This window comes from Carcharodon carcharias, chromosome 12, assembly GCF_017639515.1.
Source record: "Carcharodon carcharias isolate sCarCar2 chromosome 12, sCarCar2.pri, whole genome shotgun sequence".
Classification (NCBI taxonomy): Eukaryota; Metazoa; Chordata; class Chondrichthyes; order Lamniformes; family Lamnidae; genus Carcharodon; species Carcharodon carcharias.
The window spans coordinates 91,547,060-91,566,935 of NC_054478.1; the positions used below are offsets into that span (position 1 = coordinate 91,547,060).

At 42.0% G+C, this 19,876-nt stretch overlaps 1 protein-coding gene across 3 annotated transcripts; it reads left to right on the forward strand.

Moving 5' to 3' along the window:
• Nucleotides 1-487: 487 nt before the first annotated feature.
• nup35 (nucleoporin 35) lies at nucleotides 488-19,149 on the forward strand. 3 transcript variants are annotated; one of them, XM_041201179.1, is made up of 9 exons: nucleotides 488-563; nucleotides 4,620-4,787; nucleotides 5,416-5,543; nucleotides 6,973-7,033; nucleotides 8,177-8,318; nucleotides 11,643-11,712; nucleotides 14,034-14,162; nucleotides 14,955-15,116; nucleotides 15,205-16,762. In XM_041201179.1, exons 1-9 carry the CDS (start codon nucleotides 551-553, stop codon nucleotides 15,280-15,282), a joined length of 951 nt encoding a protein of 316 aa, XP_041057113.1. In that variant the 5' UTR covers nucleotides 488-550; the 3' UTR covers nucleotides 15,283-16,762. The 3 variants fall into 3 exon arrangements, with proteins under 3 accessions (XP_041057113.1, XP_041057115.1, XP_041057114.1); XM_041201180.1 differs by lacking the exon at nucleotides 488-563 and adding an exon at nucleotides 2,528-2,705; XM_041201181.1 differs by lacking the exons at nucleotides 5,416-5,543; nucleotides 6,973-7,033 and having other exon boundaries at nucleotides 15,205-19,149.
• The last annotated feature ends 727 nt before the right edge of the window (nucleotides 19,150-19,876 follow it).

Below are 19,876 nucleotides of genomic sequence, written 5' to 3' on the forward strand. Positions count from 1 at the left end.
ACTGGATTGTTCCGTGATTCTCCGGGCCAAATAGCTCCTTTTTCGTTCAACTTTTCAAATGATTCCTTGTATGGCACCATGCTCATCACAAATTCTAAATCATCGGAACAGCACCATGGGAGATCATTTTAACCCGTTTTCCATTTTGTCACTCATTTATAAATACTACCGCACGTACTTCCAATATGTTGGCTTGTTATTTTTGCCTAATGATCGAGGAGGTGTTGTTGCAACAACGTCAGCGAAGCGGAGGCTGAGTCTTTTCAGCGCCAGCCCTTGCAAAGAAATACACCCGAGTGAAGTGAGTGACGCTTTTCCCATCGTGCAGCTCCGCTCTTGCAATTGGAGATTTTCCGCCATTTTTGAAAGTGGACAGAGCTGCTGCTACTGGAGGGAAAGAAACTGCTGCTGGTGGTGGGGACGGAAGGAGTTACTACTGCTGGAGGCTGGGCGGAGGGGCGGAGGGGTTGGGGGGTGGGGGGGAGACAGGGCTAGGGAAGGAAGAAGCTGCCTAGGTCCATGTGTCGCCCACGTTCTCGAACCTATTGTCATGGAGTTCCAAGGTAAGATTCGGATTCGCGCGGGGGGGCGGAGCGCGCGCTATCACGAGGGGGAGTGTGTGGGGGAGGGGGGTGATTCCTGGGTTTTGGATTCCTGGGTGGGGTGGGGTGGGGCGGAGAGGAGGAGGGTGGGGTTGGATTCCGAGGGGGGAGAGAGGAGGAATGTGGGGTTGGATTCCGGGGGGGGGGGGGGGGGGGGGAAGAAGAGAAAAGGAATGTGGGGTTGGATTCCGGGGGGGTGGGGGAGAGGAGGAGTGTGAAGTTGGATTGTGTGGGGGGGGGGCATAGGGAAGGGGGATTCTGGAGTGGGGGAGGGGATTCCGGTGGGGGAATGGGGGTGGGAAGGGATTGCAATGGCAGGGAGGGGATTCTGGTCTGGGTGTGTGTCTGGGTGGAGGTGATTCTGGTGGTGGGGGCGGGGGGTGTGTGTACTGGGAAGGAGGGAATTTTGGTGGTTGGTTTGGGGATGGGGTTTTGTTGGGTGTGGTGTGGTTAAGGGGTAGGGGATTCTGATGGTGGGGGGCATGTGTTGGGGGAGGAGGGGATTTTGGTGGGGGTTGTGCATTGGGGGAGGGGATTTTGCTGGATGTGTGTGTGTAAGGGGAAGGGGTTACTGGTGGGGGGGCGGGGGGGTGGATTCCAGTGAGTGTTTGTGGGAGTGGTGATTCTGGGGGCAGGAAGATAGGGAATTCCGGTGGGTGGGGAGAGGGAATTCCGAGGGTGTGGGGGCTGGGGAGAGGGGATCCTGGGGTGGACGGGTGGTGGTGGTGTCTAGAGGGGTTCCCGGGGTGGGTGGTGGTGACGGGAGGGGTTCCCGGGGTGGGTGGTGGTGACGGGAGGGGTTCCCGTGTGGAATTGGGGGTGTGGGTGCCCAGAGGGGCTCCCGAGGGAGTGAGGGATACTTGGGGGTGGGGCTCTGAATAGCGAGAAGGGATTCTAGGGAAAAGGGATTCCGGTATGCATTGGAGGGCGGAGGGGATTCGGGGGGTGGGGGGGGGGGAATGGTAGTGTGTGGGGATCTCGGGGTGGGGGCTTGGTGGTATGTGGGGATCTCGGGGTAGCGGGGGGGTGGTGTGTGGGGAGGGCAATCGGGGGATCTGGGGGTGAGGTGAGGGGATTCCACAGGTGCGTTTTGGGGAGGAGGGGATTGTTGGGGGTGGGGAAGAGGGGATTGCGGTGGCGGGGGTGGGGGCGAGAGGGGATTACGGTGGCGGGGGGGGGGCGAGAGGGGATTGCGGTGGCGGGGGGGGGGGGGCGAGAGGGGATTGCGGTGGCGGGGGGGGGGCGAGAGGGGATTGCGGTGGCGGGGGGGGGGGGCGAGAGGGGATTGCGGTGGCGGGGTGGGGCGAGAGGGGATTGCGGTGGCGGGGGGGGGGCGAGAGGGGATTGCGGTGGCGGGGGGGGGGCGAGAGGGGATTGCGGTGGCGGGGGGGGCGAGAGGGGATTGCGGTGGCGGGGGGGGCGAGAGGGGATTGCGGCGGGGGGGGGGGCGAGAGAGGGGATTGCGGTGGGAGAGGGGATTGCGGTGGGAGAGGGGATTGCGGCAGGGGGGAGAGTGGGAGAGGGGATTGCGGTGGGAGAGGGGATTGCGGTGGGGGGGAGAGTGGGAGAGGGGATTGCGGTGGGGGGGAGAGTGGGAGAGGCGATTGCGGTGGGGGGGGAGAGTGGGAGAGGCGATTGCGGTGGGGGGGAGAGTGGGAGAGGGGATTGCGGTGGGGGGGAGAGTGGGAGAGGGGATTGCGGTGGGAGAGGGGATTGCGGTGGGAGAGGGGATTGCGGTGGGGGGGAGAGTGGGAGAGGCGATTGCGGTGGGGGGGAGAGTGGGAGAGGCGATTGCGGTGGGGGGGAAGAGTGGGAGAGGGGATTGCGGTGGGGAGGGGATTGCCGTGGTGGGGGAGGGGATTGCGGTGGGGGGGGGTGTGGTGACTGAGGGGATTCTGGCGGTGTGTTTGGGGTGGCGCCCTTTGGGCGGGGAGGTCGGGGGGCTGCTGTTTGCTGCTGAGGCTGGAGCTGAGCGAGGGGAAGCAGGTGAGCGCTCCGCGCACGCTCACATGGATGTGGGGAAGTGAGGAGATTGTGGAGCGGCGCCGGGCAGCTCCCCGCCCCTCACCCATTCTTCAACCATTAAAAACCTGCATATTCCAGGTAGGAGCAGGGCCCAGAGTGCGGCCTAATATTCTGTAATTTACTTGGTTTACGCGGTTGTTATTTTCGTCGGCGGCGGCGGCGGCGGGGGGGGGGGGGGGTTAAATTTGTGAGGATTACAGTTTATTCACCGGGGCCTAGTTGAGTCCGGTTGGAATTTGGGTGCTGAATGGAGGTAATGTTCTCCCCTCTCTGGAGAGTTTAAATTGCTCTGAATCAGCACCGACCGTGTCTTTAATGTGAATTGTAACCTGCAGTGGGTTGTGGACGGTGCAATGCTCTAATATTTCACAAGGATTATTCCACCTTGGGCGGCAGGCAGGATTCCTGGTTGGTCGGGGGTCGTCAATCCCAGGCACATGGGGCACGGGGACGGTGCGAAAATTTAAGGCGCGGGTGGCCAACCAAGGCTGTTACTGCGACATAAACAGGTTCAGAAATAATAGAATTGAAACAGCAAATTCAGGGAAATAAGTGACACCATGTGATGCCTGTGGCTTCTAAACAAGGGCCAGCTAGCAGGCTGTGTTTTTTTTAAAGTGTGTGTAAAGCTAATGAGACGAAGTGCTTCCTGCGCTTTATTACTGGACCCAAACATACTTCCTGTTCAGCCCCTAGCAATGAATTTGAATCGAAAGCAGACTGACGGAATCGCTCTGCATTGCAATCCCACATAAAGATTAGGTAATCGGAACCAAATTGTTTAATGGTTTCAGGTCCACGACACAACGAGTGGGGAGTTGGGAGAGAAATAGCACTGATGGCCTTAATAAGTCGAACATGTGGTTGCAACACAGAAACTTCCCTCGAGTTATCGGTAGGGCTCGTAGGTGTATTCAGACTTTAATCTACATCACGAGTTGCTGAGTAGGTTTGAATTACTCCTGTGATACACAGTAGCTTTCTTTAGACTAAATTGTACTTCACAATGGAATTCACCACTTTCTTCACATCCACCTTAAATCACTGGCCTCTGGCTATGTGGGAATGCGCATAGGTTGATGCTTGTGCAGAAGTCTGGAGGAAGGGAATTATAATTAGTTCCTTGGGATGAATTGCTTAAAATGAAGTTGTACTTTGGAGCCACATATTGGACTCCTGTTTTCAAATTTACAACTTCTGCGGCTGCTAAGTGATGAATTCTGAGAGGAAATTTTGATAGCAAATTGAATAGAAAACTTTTTGAACAGTTCCTTGCTGCTTTCTAACATTTTGGAGAATTGTATTTATTTGCTTATTTTCACGATTGTCCGTGGCATTTCTTATGGTTATTTTTAACATGTTCTTGAACCATTGGCCCTCTTCCCACCCCCCAATAATGGATCACCTTTTGTATTTCTCTTCGCCTCCAACTTCAGTTGGATTCCTTCAAAATAAAACAAGTGCAGTTTTCTTGTAACTTGAATTCCTTTTCATGTGAACAACGAAGTTGCTGTCTCTTGTAACTTGAATCAAAGGTAATAATACTTTTATACCCAACCTGGAACTTTTGATTTGGTTTCAGTCCATTGATAATATTGGCAAGGACCTTATTTGTCTTTTTCACTCTAGCTATGTATTGGGCTGACTGTTTCATAGAATTGTTTACACCAACCCTCCCAAAAATGAAATGTTTAAATCATTCAGGTAATATATATACTGGTATATCATCATCATTATGTGTACTGTGCCCAAAGGCAGGCCCTTGGCCCAGAATAGCCTTTCCATATCTCTCTATCCTGAGCCAGTTTTTTTTTTCATTTGCAATTAATTTCTTTCAATTTTCAAGCCATCCAACATTGACATTCTCTTCCTTCCTCTTCTTCCTTGAAATCTTCTCTCCGTAACATTTCTTGCAAGTCTGTTTCTGTCCTTTTAAGATATATAATATACATACAAACACATACACACTTCGTGATTTCTTTTTAACTATAGGATCTGAACCAATGGCATTGGGATCTCCAACATCTCCTAAGCCAGGTGCTGGTGCTCAGTTTTTACCTGGTTTCTTAATGGGAGATTTACCATCCCCTGTAACTCCTCAGCCACGGAACTTTTGTGGCACTTTGGCAGGAATAACAGATGTGCGATCTCCCTTTGGAGGTAAGTGGGTTGAAGCAACATAGTTGACAAAAATGATCCTGACATTTGAGTCAAACTTTTCAGCTGTACTTGGAAAGTTCATTTTTACTTTTTATTTAATACATACCTGGTGGTGGGTGGGTTCATGTTTAGATATTTAACAGTTTTATTAGTAAATTAATAATATGTATTTATAGGAACAAACTGATTTGCAGTTATCATCATTGCATGTTGCTCTGTTAAAAGCGGTGCTTCTAGTTGCATGCTTTCATAGGGTTGTATAATATGGCGCTTAGGCACTAAGCTGTGATCTGCAAATTTTTCAATCTGACATTGACATTGGGAATGGCTAAGTAGTAATGATTGGGTCTAGATTTTGAAATTGCATAAATGTTCCGTTAAAATTTTGGGCTTTGATTATGTCTCAATCTTACACCTGATGAAGTGAAGGTTTTGGGCAGTGACATTGGATATAGTTACGCAATTTCAAGTCAGATCTATTGGGTTTTATTTTTCAGTGGGGTTTATTTTTTTCGTGTCTATAAATATGAATTACTTTAAATTGCTCAGTTTTTATATTGTTATTAAAAGATCTGCCATAGTGAAGATTTCTTCTAAATTAAAAGCATCGTTTTTCATTCAAATTCAGGAGGCACTCCTCCTCAACCAGTTGTACCCACTCCAAAAGATAAGTGTGGCGCACCACCAGTTCGTAGTTTATATGATGATTTGGGAAATTCAAGAGCTGGACTTTCACCCTTAAATTCACGACAACTGGTAAGGTGCTAGATACAAGTGGTTTTTCACCCTTTTTCTGTACCTCATTTGTATTGAATGTGACTATATCTTAGGGGGAGTTTAGAGCAGCATGCTTCACAGGACATCCCTAAAGCAAAATTTGACAATGAGCTGCTTAAGGACAGATGATTAATGTTCTCACTAAACTGAGTGGGTGCGGCTGCATAGCAACTTGGAAGATGCTATACAGGCCTTGCTAGGCGATGTGGCTGCATAAAATTTAAAGGGACTGCACACTGAAAAAAAACTGGCCACATGCTGCATTTTAATTTATAAAGGGAACACTGCAGAAAAGCTTGGCCAAAGAGGTAGGTTTTAAGGAGCCTCTTAAAGGAGGAAAGCAGGGTAGAGAGGTGGAGTGGCTTGCGGCCCCAAGCAGCTGAAGGTATGACCGCCAGTAGAGCAGGATTAAAACTGAAGATGCCTAAGAGACCAGAATTAGATGAATGTTGATATCTTGGAGGGTTGCAGGGCTGGACCAAGTTAAAGAAATATGCAAGGATTTGAAAACAAGTATGGGAATTTTAAAATGGAGACATTGCTTAAGTGGGAACCAGTGTAGGTCAGTGAGCACAGGGGTGATGGATGAATGGGATCTGGTGTGAGTCAAGACATGGGCAGCAGATTTTTTGATGTCAAGTTTACGGAGGATAGGATGTGGGATGCTGGCTCATGGTGCATTAGAATAATCAAATCACTAGATATCAAAGGCATGGGTGAGTGTTTCAGCAGCAGATAAATTGAGAGGGGGCAAAGTCAGGTGACGTTAGAGTTTGAAATGGGCGGTCTTAGTGATGGTCTGGATTTGGGGTTGGGAGCTCTCCTGGGGGCCAAATATGACACACACGTTGTGAACAGCCTGGTTCTCAGACAATTACCAGGGTGATGGATAGAGTCAACATTTGAAGTGTGGAGTTTGTCAGGTAATGGTTAGGGGCTGTGAACGACAGCTGTTGCAGGGAATTTTCTGGCTACTATTAGATAGATATTGGAACAACACTGCAATTTGATAATGTTTTAATGTCTGAAAAGTGTGTGTTTTTCAGTTATTATTCTGCCATCATTCACTACTTTTGAATGTCCTTTTGCAGTGATTTTTAAGGCAACAAATCTACTCTTTCAAAAGTAGTTTCTTCATCATTTTGCATAAACTCTCCATGCCATATATTGAATGTGGTGAGGTGGATGTACGCCTTGCTTCCAAATGTCTGGCAGTGTTGTTTTCCAATGATTTGGTGTACCTGGATGTTACAAGGAATTACTCCACTTTTTCTTGTCTTTCTTTTTCCTGCCACAGCACTGTGTAGTTCTACATAAGAAATTGCCAGAAGTGTGAATCATGATTGCCTGTGAATTAAATTTAAGATTACTTAAGATAATTTCTTATTGGACTTCTTTTTAATTGCAGGCTAATGTTTCAAAAGTTCAAACTCCTCTTTCTGGAAATAACTTATTAACGCCTGGATCGGGTATGTTTACAGTCAGTGTAGTTATTCACTGAGACATTTACAGTTTCTTGGTAAATAACACAAGTCTTACTGGTTTGCAGTCTTCATCAAATCTATAAGTGGTTTCTTTACTAACAATATATGAGCAAAGAGTGCACAATTTTCACAGTGAAAATATGTAGGATTCTTTACTCTTGACATATTAAGATTATAGATATAACTTGCCTTCTCTGTACCTTTGGCTCTGTAGACACAAAATCCTTCCAATAGTTTAACCCTTCAAAGAAATGCTGGCTTATTCCTTAATGTATACACAGCCTTTTTCTGCTGGGTGCAAAATGAAAATCCAGTCTTGAGACTGCTTCTGTTAATTGACCCTTTAAACCTATGAGATGAAGCCTTTGCCCAAAGAGCTGTCAGTTGAAAAGGGCTTTGGTAAATCTAGGATCTCTCCATTTTTTTAGGGGCCTCAAATAGTTACTAGCCAAAGCAACTGCCCTGGGTGAGGGCAACACTCTGGGACCAGGAGACTTCTAAAAGGCTGCTGTGTGAATGTGATACTTTGAACAATCTGGTGTTGGAAGTAGATATCTCTGCTAATGCCATTAGATGTTTGAGGTTATAAATCCCCCAGAGTAACTTGCTGCCTAGTGTTTCAAATCACTGCTACTAGTGACGTGGTATCTCCTCAATAAATTGTCCTCTAGATTGTGTGTGCTGTTGCTGATTGTAAAATGTTAAAATGACAAAGCTAATGACTAAGTTTACAAAGGTGTACCTCTGAACATATTAATTTGCAACATCTCACATCATAACCATAAGGAAAATGTCTTAAATCCATTTCTGAATGGAAATACACTTTATTTGCACATAATGTGCAAGAATTTAGGACTTGAAGTTTGCCAATGGAGTTCAAATACTGAGGACAATTGGTGGGATTTTCCCAAGTCCAAGATCATTTTCTTCAAAATTTTCTGCGGTCTTTGTGCTTCCAGATGACATGTGATAGTTGATTCCATAAAGCTCAGTTTTGTTTATTGCTGAATAAAGGAACAGTGCATTTGTTTTATATTTGTGTTCGATAATTCATGTTGCGAATAGGAGCACGGTTAAATTGCTTCCATAGGGTGCACTTAAATAGTAAACATTTCCTTTCTACCTTAGGTCCTGGTATGTTTAGTCCAACCACTATTGGCCAACACAGAAAGGCCACTCTTTCTCCTGCACAGGCAGATCCCTTCTACACTCAAGGCGAATCTCTTACATCTGATGATCACTTAGATGACACTTGGATTACAGTTTTTGGGTTTGTATGATTTGTATTCTCTCCTAGAATTGTAGAAACTCTGCTTGTCTGGGCATACAGATGAGAATCAAATTGTTCAACTTTTTAGTTCCCGATGGAATGAGATTTACTTGCGCGTGTGTGTGTATAGATTGTATATCAAATGACTTTGCATCCTTCAGAATTTGTAAAACCCAAAGACATTCCAGATGTCACCATACTGTAGCATAAAATAGCCCTGAATTTGGAGTTGCTTCATTATTTGCTGAGAATGTTTAAACCTTGAAATAATTAAGTTTGCAAGTTTCATGTAACACAGTTTTTGAGGAAAAGCATGTGCATATATAGAGAGCTTAATGTATATGTTACAATCAGGTGAGGAGGAATTCCCCCAATTAAATATAAAGGGAAGACTGAAGCCATTGTTTTCAGTCCCAGCTCCAAACTCGATTCCCTAGGTGCTGACTCCATCCTTGCCCTTGTAATACGAAGACTAAATCAATTGTTCGCAGCCTTGATATCATGTTTGATCCTGAGTTGAGCTTTCAACCACATAATCATGCCATCACTAAGGCTGCCTATTGCCACCTCTGTAACATTGCCTGAATTCACCCCTGTCTTAGCTCATTTGCTGCCGAAACCCTTGTTCATGCCTTTGTTACCTCTAGGCTTGACTATTCCAATACACTTTTGACTGACCTTTCACATTCTCTCCTGTGTAAACTTGAGACCATTCAAAACTCTGCTGCTTGTGTCTTACCTTGCACATGTCCCGTTCCCCTGTGCTTGCTGACCTACATTGGCTCCTGGTGGACCCCACATTGGGTGCAGTTGGTTAGGATCCAAATGGCCTAATCCTGCTCCAATGCCCCTGGTACAGCAGTGTCTTGATTTTAAGATTCTTGTCCTTGTTTTTAAATCCCTCCATGGACTCGCCCCTTCCAATCTCCAGCCCCACAACCCTCCAAAATATTTGAACTCTTCTCATCTTAATTGCTCCAGACTTGCTTCAGTTGCCTAGGACCAAAGGCCTGGAATTCCCTCCCTAAACCCCTCCACCTCTGTACCTCACTTTCCTCCTTTAAGACCCTTCTTTAGACTAACTTCTTTGACTAAGCTTTTGGGCATCTAACCTCTAATATCTCCTTGTATGTCTGGGTGTAATATTTTGTTTCCTGATTCTCCTGTGAAGCACCTTGGAATGTTTTCTTACTTTAAAGATGCTGTATAGATACGTTGTTTTGTTGCACTGGTTTTAGCCCCATTCTAGCAGTCTTTCTCATATCCCAGCAATTCCTTCTCCTTCAAGTATTTATTCAATTTCCTTATGCTACTTTAGATTGTTTCCATCTCCCTTATGTGGCATTGTACATCAAATCCCTAACCAACCATGTTGTAAAACAAAATATACTTACATGCCTACTTACATGCAGTCTCTGGTTCTTTCTCCAGCCACTTTAAATCTATGCGCTCTGACTGTCGATCCATCAGCCATTGATAACTGTTTCTCTTTTTTACACTTCATGATTTTAAACACATCACGTCCTTTTAGCCTTCTGTACTTTAAAGAGAAAAACCAGTTATCTCGTGTATCCGTGTAACTGGAATCCGTTAGTACTGGAACCATTTTAGTAAATCTCTGCTGTACCCTCTCCAAAGTCATCATTTTCTTCCTAAAATGTGGTGCTTGATATTGGACACTGCCCAATGCTGGGATTGAATTAGCTTGTTGTATAGGTTTAGCATAACGTCCTGACTTAATAAGCCTCTGTGGGTTTATAAAAGTCAGGATCATACGTGCTTTATTAACTGCTTTATAATCTGTCCTGTCACCTTCAAAGATTTGTGCGCAAACACTCCACCCCCCACCCCAGTGTCTCCGTTCTTACGTATCCTTTAAAATTGTGCCATTTAGTTTGTATTGTCTTTCTCCATTCTTCCTCCCAAACTATATCACTTCATGCTTTCTACATTGGATATTGTCTGCCATGTGTTTACCCATTTCACCTGCTTGTCAATGTTGTCTTGCAGGCTATTTCTTCCAAATAGCATATCATTTGCAACTTTTGAAATTGTGCTTTGTATCTCAAAGTTATTAACGTATAATCATAAACAACAGTGGTCCTAGTACCGATCCTTGGGGAACACCACTGTATACCTCTTCTAAAAACATCCATCTAAAACAGCTCTATCCTTTAGCTGGTTTTTGTATCCATGTTATTGCCCCTTTTATCCCATGGGCTTCGTTTTGCTGACAAGCTGCTTGTGGTGAACTGATATCTTACTTTTTCACACTTTTTTGTCAGTATGAGTCGGGTTACATTGACTCGTTTTTTAAAAAAAAATCCTTGTTAGGTATTCTCCTGGTTTCGATAGTGAGAATTTTTGAACTGGTCGATTAAGGTGGAATCCCTAGGTTACTGATCAGACCCAATTGCATTGACTTCATTGTGGAAATTTTCTGTCCTCTGGTTTGCTGGTGGACCATTGGAAGTGAACCAAGCTTCCTTTCTATACATGTGCGTGGATTACATGATTAGGTAACAATTTCAAATCATATAGCTGAATTGACTAGCATTACCGTCTTGTCTGAAGGGCACTTTGGAGGATGAGTGGAAGAAGTGAAAGATTTCTTGATGGTCCTTATCTAAGTTACTGTTACAAAATTACACTTTCAACTGTTGCAGTTTTTTGTCTAAATTTTCAGTGAGGATTTCTATAAATTGTTAACCTGTCTTCTAATTATTTTATGTGAGGATCATTCTGTTCCTTATATTTCACCAAGGATTTATCCATTTAAATTTGAGACTTGTAATTTCAGTAGTGTTCTAACTCTGGGATGTTGAATTAGAAAACCCAGTATTTTAGGCTGTAGGTTTATGCTTTGCAACGAATGACCTCATTTTTAAATGCAGTTTTGTAACTGAGTAATATCTGGTCCTTTCAGAAATGCCATTAAGTGCTAACTAGAATCCAGCCAAAGATTGGCATAGCATGTGTGTTGCTATGACAACAGTAGACTACATAATTTCTCTTTCACTAACTAGTTTCCAATCTTTGCTGCTTTACTGTTAAGAGATGTCAGGTGGAGACTGAGCAGCTGACTTGATGTAGTATTGGAAACAGTTCACTTGCCTGGGTGGAGTATATATATGACTGCAAAAAGAAAAGCTGAGGTATTTAATTCCAAAAAGAAACACATTCGAGTGATTGGAAGTTGTTTTCTGCTCTTACAAGAACTTAGTCATTGTTAGTGCCTGAACTTGGGGTTTTAACTTTAGTCTGATCTGTTATTCACCTACATTGGGAATAAGATTAATTATGCAAAGAAAAATCTCATTGCAGGTTTCCACCAGCATCTGCTTCATATATCCTTCTACAGTTTGCACAATATGGAAACATTTTAAAGCATGTGGTAAGGCTTTGCAAACTGATTAAGCTTTCTAGTTGCTGTAAGTTTATTGCTGTTTGGGACAGTGTATTTTCCCTAAATATTGCTTAAACATTATGGGCAAATTTCTTCTTTGGTGTAAAAAGATTGAACTTTTCTGTGAACTCTAGGAGCCCTTGATTCTGAAATTTAGTGGGGTGGAGTTTCCACTTTGGGTGCAATCATCAGACTGAGTGTAATTGCACTGATTTTCTGAAGTGAAGTTATGGTTCGAGTTTCTGCCAAACTTATTTGTGTAATCACAAATGTAAGATCTCCCACGAACCAGCGTAGTACAAAATTGTTTCATTTTCCTTATGTTAAAAAAAAAATTTGATCTATTTAAGTGGTAACCTGGTGGTTTCATTAGTACAGCTGAAATTCGGTTTATCACAAAAAAAGCCTTTTTAATAAGTGTCTTGTCCATCATCTGTGAATGACCTTATTTTAAATCACTGAAAATGACTTTAGTAAAATGCTCAGCATAGTTATTTTAGTTTCATTAGTGTGCACTAGTCCTGTGTTTCCCAGACTATTTTCCAAAGTGACCCTATTTTAACACCTGAAATTTAACGTGATTCCTGCTACCAGCAAAAACAACAGTGAGAAACATGCACAGTAACATTCAGTATATAATTATTGAAGTTTTTGTATCAGCATATAATATAAAAATATGGAAATCTGTGTTTTAAAGCACTTAGTAAAAATGTCATTTTATGAACTGATGTAAGTGGCAGCCAAACTCTCCATATTCCCTAGTGACAGAAAACTCAGTGAAGCTTCTCACCCCCCCCACCCTGCAGACTCATTGTAATTGACCCCTCTCGCCCTACCCCGCACAGACATACATGTGCGAACAGTTTAATGTGTGGATTTTGAAAAGTGTGGATGTTTATGTTTAACATTATTCATACTTTCTATTTAGAAACTGGATTCATATTTGGAAAACATTCCTTGTGGATCCAGTCAATAAATTGGTGCCCTTATTCAATGAACTGAACATAATGGGAGCTTAGTTGCAATAGGCTGCTACACTGTTTTTATTCACATGAGCCAGGCTGAAGCCATTGACATTTTAGCCATTGAAATATTCAGCAAATGTCTGTGCATTTTCCTGAGTCACTTTAAAGAGCTTTACTGTGAAGCTGAACATGTTGCACAGTGCCCCACATTGGCAAACTTTTTTTTCCTGTGACGATGGCAACAGAAAGCCAAAGATTTGCTGGTGTCAGCAAAATACATAGTAATTTCCTTGAATTGTTAATTAAATTCTGAAGCTGTTTCTCTGTGCACACCGATGCTGATTCTTTTAGTGACTGAAGCCAGAAATGGATAATTAATTAATTATATTGTAGTCATTAGAAATTAGTTCAGTAAAACACTAAATTGTTAAATATTAATCTTTCTGTTGCTGATTTTCAGTACTATTTTTCTGTTGCTGTGTAATTTTATGTTCCATACTTATTGGGGGGGGAGCCTTTTTATACCCTTTGTGAGGTTGTCAAAATTCTGCATTTTTGTAGATGACTGGCAATAACATCGACTATATTTCTTTCCACTGTTGTTTGTTGTCTTTAAGTCATCACAAAGTGCCCTTCACCCTCCTGTGCCTTCCTATCTCCTTTTGCTCTCCTCCAAAAATAAAGCATTCAACCAATGTATCCCACTCAATTGAATAATCTGGATCAGAGCATTAGCTTCATTGTTAAGATGCACTGTACAGACTGCCATGATTCTTTTCTGTTCATTCTGTGCTTCCCTCTCATCCTCTCTCCAAATACTCCCATTCACCCATATGATCTGCCCCCATTCATTTAAACAATTATAGTGCTGTGATCCAGAAATTAAAGATTTAAACCATTTTGGTTCCGTAATAGAAACATGGGAGTCTCAGCACTTGGTTAGATTCAGTCTAGACAGAATCATTGTTCAGGCTAACACCTTTAGCATAGTGCAGTGTAGGTGCTTGAAACTAAGATATTCTGAAACTAGATTCTGATTTTTATTAAAATATAAACTATGATAAATGAACCCAATTGGTTTTTCCCTAGTCCTGTGCATACATTAGAACAAAGCAAATGAATGCTACCCTGTCAATATACAATTTGACGTTGTGTTTCTTTCACATGTTTTCCTTTATAAACTTCTTAATTTTGCTGATTATGATTCTGATTTATATATGGGATTTTTACCTATCTGACACAATCTACAGTAAAACTGAGAAAACATCTTGTTTACAGCAATCTTTTTTTAAAGTCATTTTATATTTAAATCTGATTTTTCTTTTTTGCTGGAATATTATTCAGATGTCAAACAATGGAAACTGGATGCATATTCAGTATCAGTCTAAACTGCAGGCCAGGAAAGCTTTAAGTAAAGATGGGAAGATTTTTGGAGAAGCTATCATGGTTGGAGTGAAGCCATGCATCGATAAGGTGCGTTGCTGAAATTGGTGGTCCTGATAGTATAAAGTTTCAACTCTGAAAATTTAAACGGAAGTCACACTGTTTTTGGACAATTTATTGATGAAACCCATGGTGAAGAGGCTTTGGGGAAAATGCTGCTGCACTGGATGTGTATCTTTAATCAGCCTTTTGGACACCTGTCTGAAAATCTCTGGCTTGATGGCTAATTTTGCCTGATAGCTCTCCTGTGAAGTGTCATGGGAGGATTTACAATGTCACAGGCCTTAAATAAATTCAAGTGTTGTCGTTTAAAGAGCATGGATAATGAGATGCCTTTTTGTCAAAGTCATCTTGACTACACATTCGTCTATAACTGGCTGCTGATTACTTTGGAATTTGTTTTTGTAAAAGACTTATAGGTAATCAGTAGTTCCTAGTTCTTCATATTACATTAATTTGTTTGGGTTTGGAAGTTGCCTAGTTTCCCTGCTGTCACTGTTGTTCACCGTTCAGGTAAAAGAAGAAACATGTTCAGGTGAAGAAGGGGAAAAGGAGAAATCAAAAATCACCTCATGACACTCGATGTTTAGAGATCTTTGACAGAAAAATATTTTACTGTGTCTATTCCCAGCCCATTCCTTGCCAATGGGAAAGTAGTCAAATTTCTTGACTACCTTATGGTATGCTGGTAGTTGGGGGGTACATGGAAAAAAATGTCCCTTGCAGCTAACTTGCCTAAAGTTTAATGGTTGAATTTTGAAGATACAGACAGAAACGAGGATAGAAAATGGTGACAAATACGTACCTTTTTTTGTTTTGCAGAGTGTTATGGAGACAGCTGATAGAGCTTATGGAACACCCTTCTCAGTCTTTAGTCCTCCTAGCAACGCTGTGGGTACACCTATACAGTCGCCAAGCACACCACGAACAACCACAATGAGGCCTCTGGCTGCAGCATACAAAGCTTCTAGCAGTGACTATCAGGTACATGAGGAAAAACTGGAAGTTACTGCTGGTATTTAATGTGTAGTTTGAGCTAAATCTAATAATACCTTCCCTTTCTTCGTTTTAGGTGGTTTCAGACAGGCAGACCCCTAGAAAAGATGAGAGCCTTGTTTCCAAAGCCATGGAGTACATGTTTGGTTGGTAGTGCTCCTATTGAGGAAATTTGAGGAGTATGGATTTTTTTTTGACAACTTCCAGTTGCAGATAAACACTTAATGTGCAATTGCGCAGACTACTCTAGTAATTGACAGCAAAAAAACTCTACCACTAATACAGTTGGTTAGTTGTATAACCACTGTTATTGGGACAAGGGTGTGCATTTATCAAGACCAGGTAACCTGTAAATAGTTTGCACTTTAAAATTTGACTTAATGCATAAGTTTACAGGAAGTGTGATTACAAGGGTGGGTTGCCACATAAAGTTGGTAACAAGTGTTATAATGTCAAATTGTTGCCTTTTTAATTTTTTGGTGCATGCATTTCTCTAGAATGAAAATGTTTTAGGGTGGGGGGAATACTTTTCTGATCATGTTCTTTATCTCTCTGAACTGAAATATGTCCCTGACGTCTCCCATTGTAATTTTAATCCACATTATCAAGTGAAAATAAATGATCTTTGTACATTTAGGGAAGTCCATGACCATGTGTATTATAAATGATATGCTGTCCTATAATTTGTCTTTCCATACTGAACTGACAGTGTTGCTTCAAAATGTTAAAATTACTGGCGGTTAATCTGATTTTTTTTAATGCCAAAAAGTTCCACATTTTAAATGTTGAGCCCTATTATTGCAGATTCCTAAGTGTTATTAGTATTTTTGGTGTTCATTGTTTTGTAAAACACATTTTTAAAAGATTGATATTTTTCTAAAAACAAATATTATGATATTGTGTATCAGGATTTGCAGATAGGTAATGAAGTTTGTGTATGAAACTTTTCTAACTTAGCTAGATTTTACAGAATTGTGTATTTATGAAATAGTTCATTATGTTCCAAAAATCTGTTTTAAAAAGATTGTCCGGCGGCAGTCACAAATTAAAATAGCACTCGCATATATAAAATGGTGTCATGGAAACATTACCATGTTTGAAAATAAAATTGGATGCATCAAGTGGTCATGTTCCACCACTTAGTCTGGCCAACAATTTTATTTCAAGTTGTCAATATAAAGACCGCCCCCCCCCCCACCGAAATTTACATGGTGTCAAATCTGTTGTGGAGAATGAGTGACATGACCACATGGAAACCCAAAGAATAATTGCTTCTGAGTACATGAGATTAAATATTTGGGTGTAAATTTTCAGTACTGTGTCAGTTACACAAGTTAAACCATGCATGGTAATTGAAGCATTGTTAAAACATTGCTAAGTTGGTTTCTAACTGCTCTGGTGCATCATTTATATATTTGAATGCATGAGTTATACATTGGGATATCTTTCTATATTACTGTCACTCTGGAAAAAGTGGTTAGTAGATACATGACAATCTATACTTCAATAACCAGTATAATTGGATGGGGTTAGAGAGACCTGTGTAAACAGTTTTTTGTCTGCAAGTGATTTGTGGAAAGTCACACTGCCCTATATTTCACAGGACTAAAAAAAGGAAAATACATTTATATAAAGAACAAGTATAACAAGTTTCTAAAAAAGTTTTACGTGCATTTAATCCTCAGTTTCCAAGATGTTGTATAAATTTGACACACATTGTGAATTATTGTAATGTGTTATGTTTCTTTACCCATTAAGCACACAAGACTGCACACAAGTCAACATGGTATGTGGTTGGCAAATCTTTGCTGGGCAGTGTAAGTAGAACAGTTGACCTCAGTGCCCCTTGGAAATTGGGTGGCAGGGAGGCTTTGCACATGTAGCCTTTATCCAGTGAACTCTGCTGGAAACTCAACATTTGTGAGATTAGTAGAAACAGCAACAATTTATATTTGTAAAGCACCTTTAGCATAGTAAAATGTCCCAAGGCGCTTCACAGGAGCATTATAAAACAAAATATGACACTGAACCACATGAGGAGATATTGGGTCAGATAGCCAAAAGCTTGTTCAAAGAGGTAAGAGTGCCTTAAAAGAGGAAAGTGAGGTAGAGAGGCAGTAAGGATATTCAAGAGCTTAGGCAACTGAAGTTGTGGCCACTGATGGTGGAATGATTAAAATCAGGGATGCTCAGAGTTAGAGGAGAGTAGATACCTCATTGCGGGATGAGAGGAAATTACAACATCTTACTGGTGAGGGTGAAAGGAGATTACAAATATTGAGGGGCATGGTCATGGAGGGATTTGAAAACGAGGATGAAAATTTTAAAATCAAGAGGTTGCGTGATTGGAATACAGGACCTTGAACAAGACTTAGTGCTAGTTAAAATAAGGGCAGAAGAGTTCTGGGCAACCTTAGGAGTGTGTTGAAATAGTCAAGTTTGGCCAGGCGGGCTAGTGGAACGGAGAGGTGTGGCGTAGGCAGTTGATCAAATGATTTTGATCTTGGTGACAAATGTTCGAGCTCTTCACACATTTCCCCTCTACTCTCACCTTTAACGAGAGAAGTGTTTGAGAAGACTGTTTGCAGCGGAGAAAAGAGGCCAGGGTTAGTTGTTTTTTGTATTCCCGCATGATCCTGAAATAGTGAACTGCTCTGGCATACGAGTGCAGAACCAAATTGTGTTTTAAGTTGTCCAGCCAGATCTGGCAGTGGACATCTAAAGCAGTTTTCTAACACAGCCTTTCAAGTCTGCATCTCATGGACTTGAGGGAGCAGAGATAAGGCCTGTGTCAGGGAAATGGCCGGTGTGGGAGAGTAATGGTTTTATTGGGGACTATGACATCAAAGGTGGAGTTGAAGGTGCGGAGAGCAAATTGGGTGGCCTGAATTTTACGGGGTCTGCAGGAATAGTCTGGCAGGTGTGTGTGGGGTGGGGTAGAGGTGAGGAAATTGGGAGGATAGGGACATCGCCTTCCACAATGGCATTCTGGTAGTGGTGGGAAAGGTAGACAGTGGCCCTTCTGCCCAGATGCAAATTGTGCCAGCAGCTCTTGGAGGTGGGATCTTATCCCTTAAAGGGACAGGAGCCCTGACGGCTGCTCATTAGCTGCTTGATTGTCACAGGGTCTGTTTGTGGCTCCCACTTACAGTTGAGGTGGTATTGCCCCCTCCCCCCTCTCTGGCATGTGGTCGAAGCCACAACTCCTCTGACAAAATCCAGCCTAGTAGCTGCAGAGATGTTATGATAATGGAAGACCAGAGGCCAGACAGCTGGGATTTTGAAAATGCAATTGTAAGTAAATAGAGGGATAGCTTTTTCCAGGGACGAATACAGGAGGAGGTAAGATTGGGGCCTGGAAGAGGGATGTGGTTAGTGAGTGATACAAGCAAGTGAACAGAGATGGACTTTAATTGATACAATGGACTAGCAAGACCGAGAGGTGGCAGGGTCAAGGAGATGGCCGTGAATATGGGTTGGGGAATTTACATGGGAAAGATTTAGGGACAATCGGAGGGCAGTGAACACCAAGGCGAGGGGTGAGGAGAAGATGGAGTTGTTGCCCTCCATACCATATTGTTTAAATTATTGCTGTCTGGTTTATATGAAAAATGGCCACGTTGCAGTTCTGAAAGACTGACGACATCTGTGGAAATCTCCCAGGAGAAGCAAAGAATTGACATTGTTTGGAACGATTTATTTTTGGAATAGCAAATTATTTTCATAAATGGAAAACGGTTTTGTGAAAGGTAACTGCTACACCCTCTCAAAGACTGAGGAGCTTGACATGGCACTGAAATTCCAACTTAACTAATCATTTTTTAAAAAATGGACTTCTCAAGGTGGCACAATGCTGCTCTGTGTCGTGTGCAGAGCGCTTTATCTCACTAGTAGAAACTTTACATTAGTTATCCTAGCATTTAGGAAACTTTGTATCAGACTACCAACTAACAATGGAGGGGAGAAACACATGTTTAAATTAATTTGATGTATTTGAATTAATAAACTATTGGAACCTAAATATACTTTGAGTTTTTTTCTGTATAAATGCTATAATATCAAAGGAATACAAAAATTAATGTTTACATGTATGACCAACTTCGAGAAACAGCTATTGTGTACTGATCGCATTACATTGCGTAAGCACTAGATGTTTCTTGCATAATCAAATCTACTTTAAATAGGTAATTTCATATCTACTTCAATAATATTTTAAAGTATTTTAATGCACATTTATTCTGCAAGTTTCTCTATGTATTGTCTGCTCCTACATGAGGATCTGTTGATGGTTATTATGTCTGAGCCGTTGTAATAGTGGGAAGGGTTTCCATGATTTGATTTTAAAAGCACCACTCAGAATTTTCAAGGACTTCAAAACCTAGTACATGGAACACAGGAACAGTTATAGACATTCAACCCTCCCTGCCACCCACCAAGCCTGTTTGGCCAGTGAATTAGATCATGAATGATATGTATTTTAACTTAATTTGAGCATCTTTTTGCCACATTCCTTGATATCCTTATCCAACAAATCTATTGATCTTAGTTTTGAAAATTCTTATATTGTAGGTAAGCTACATACTATATTTTTTTGTAGCATTCTCAAATGTGTTCTCCCTTCTATTGAATTAAACCTCTTGTATTTTCCAATGGTTTCAAATTGTAATCAAAATAAATTGTTCTACACAGATGGAAATTTTTAGATTCAAATGGGACTTTAATTATGAACAATAGGAGTATTCCATTGC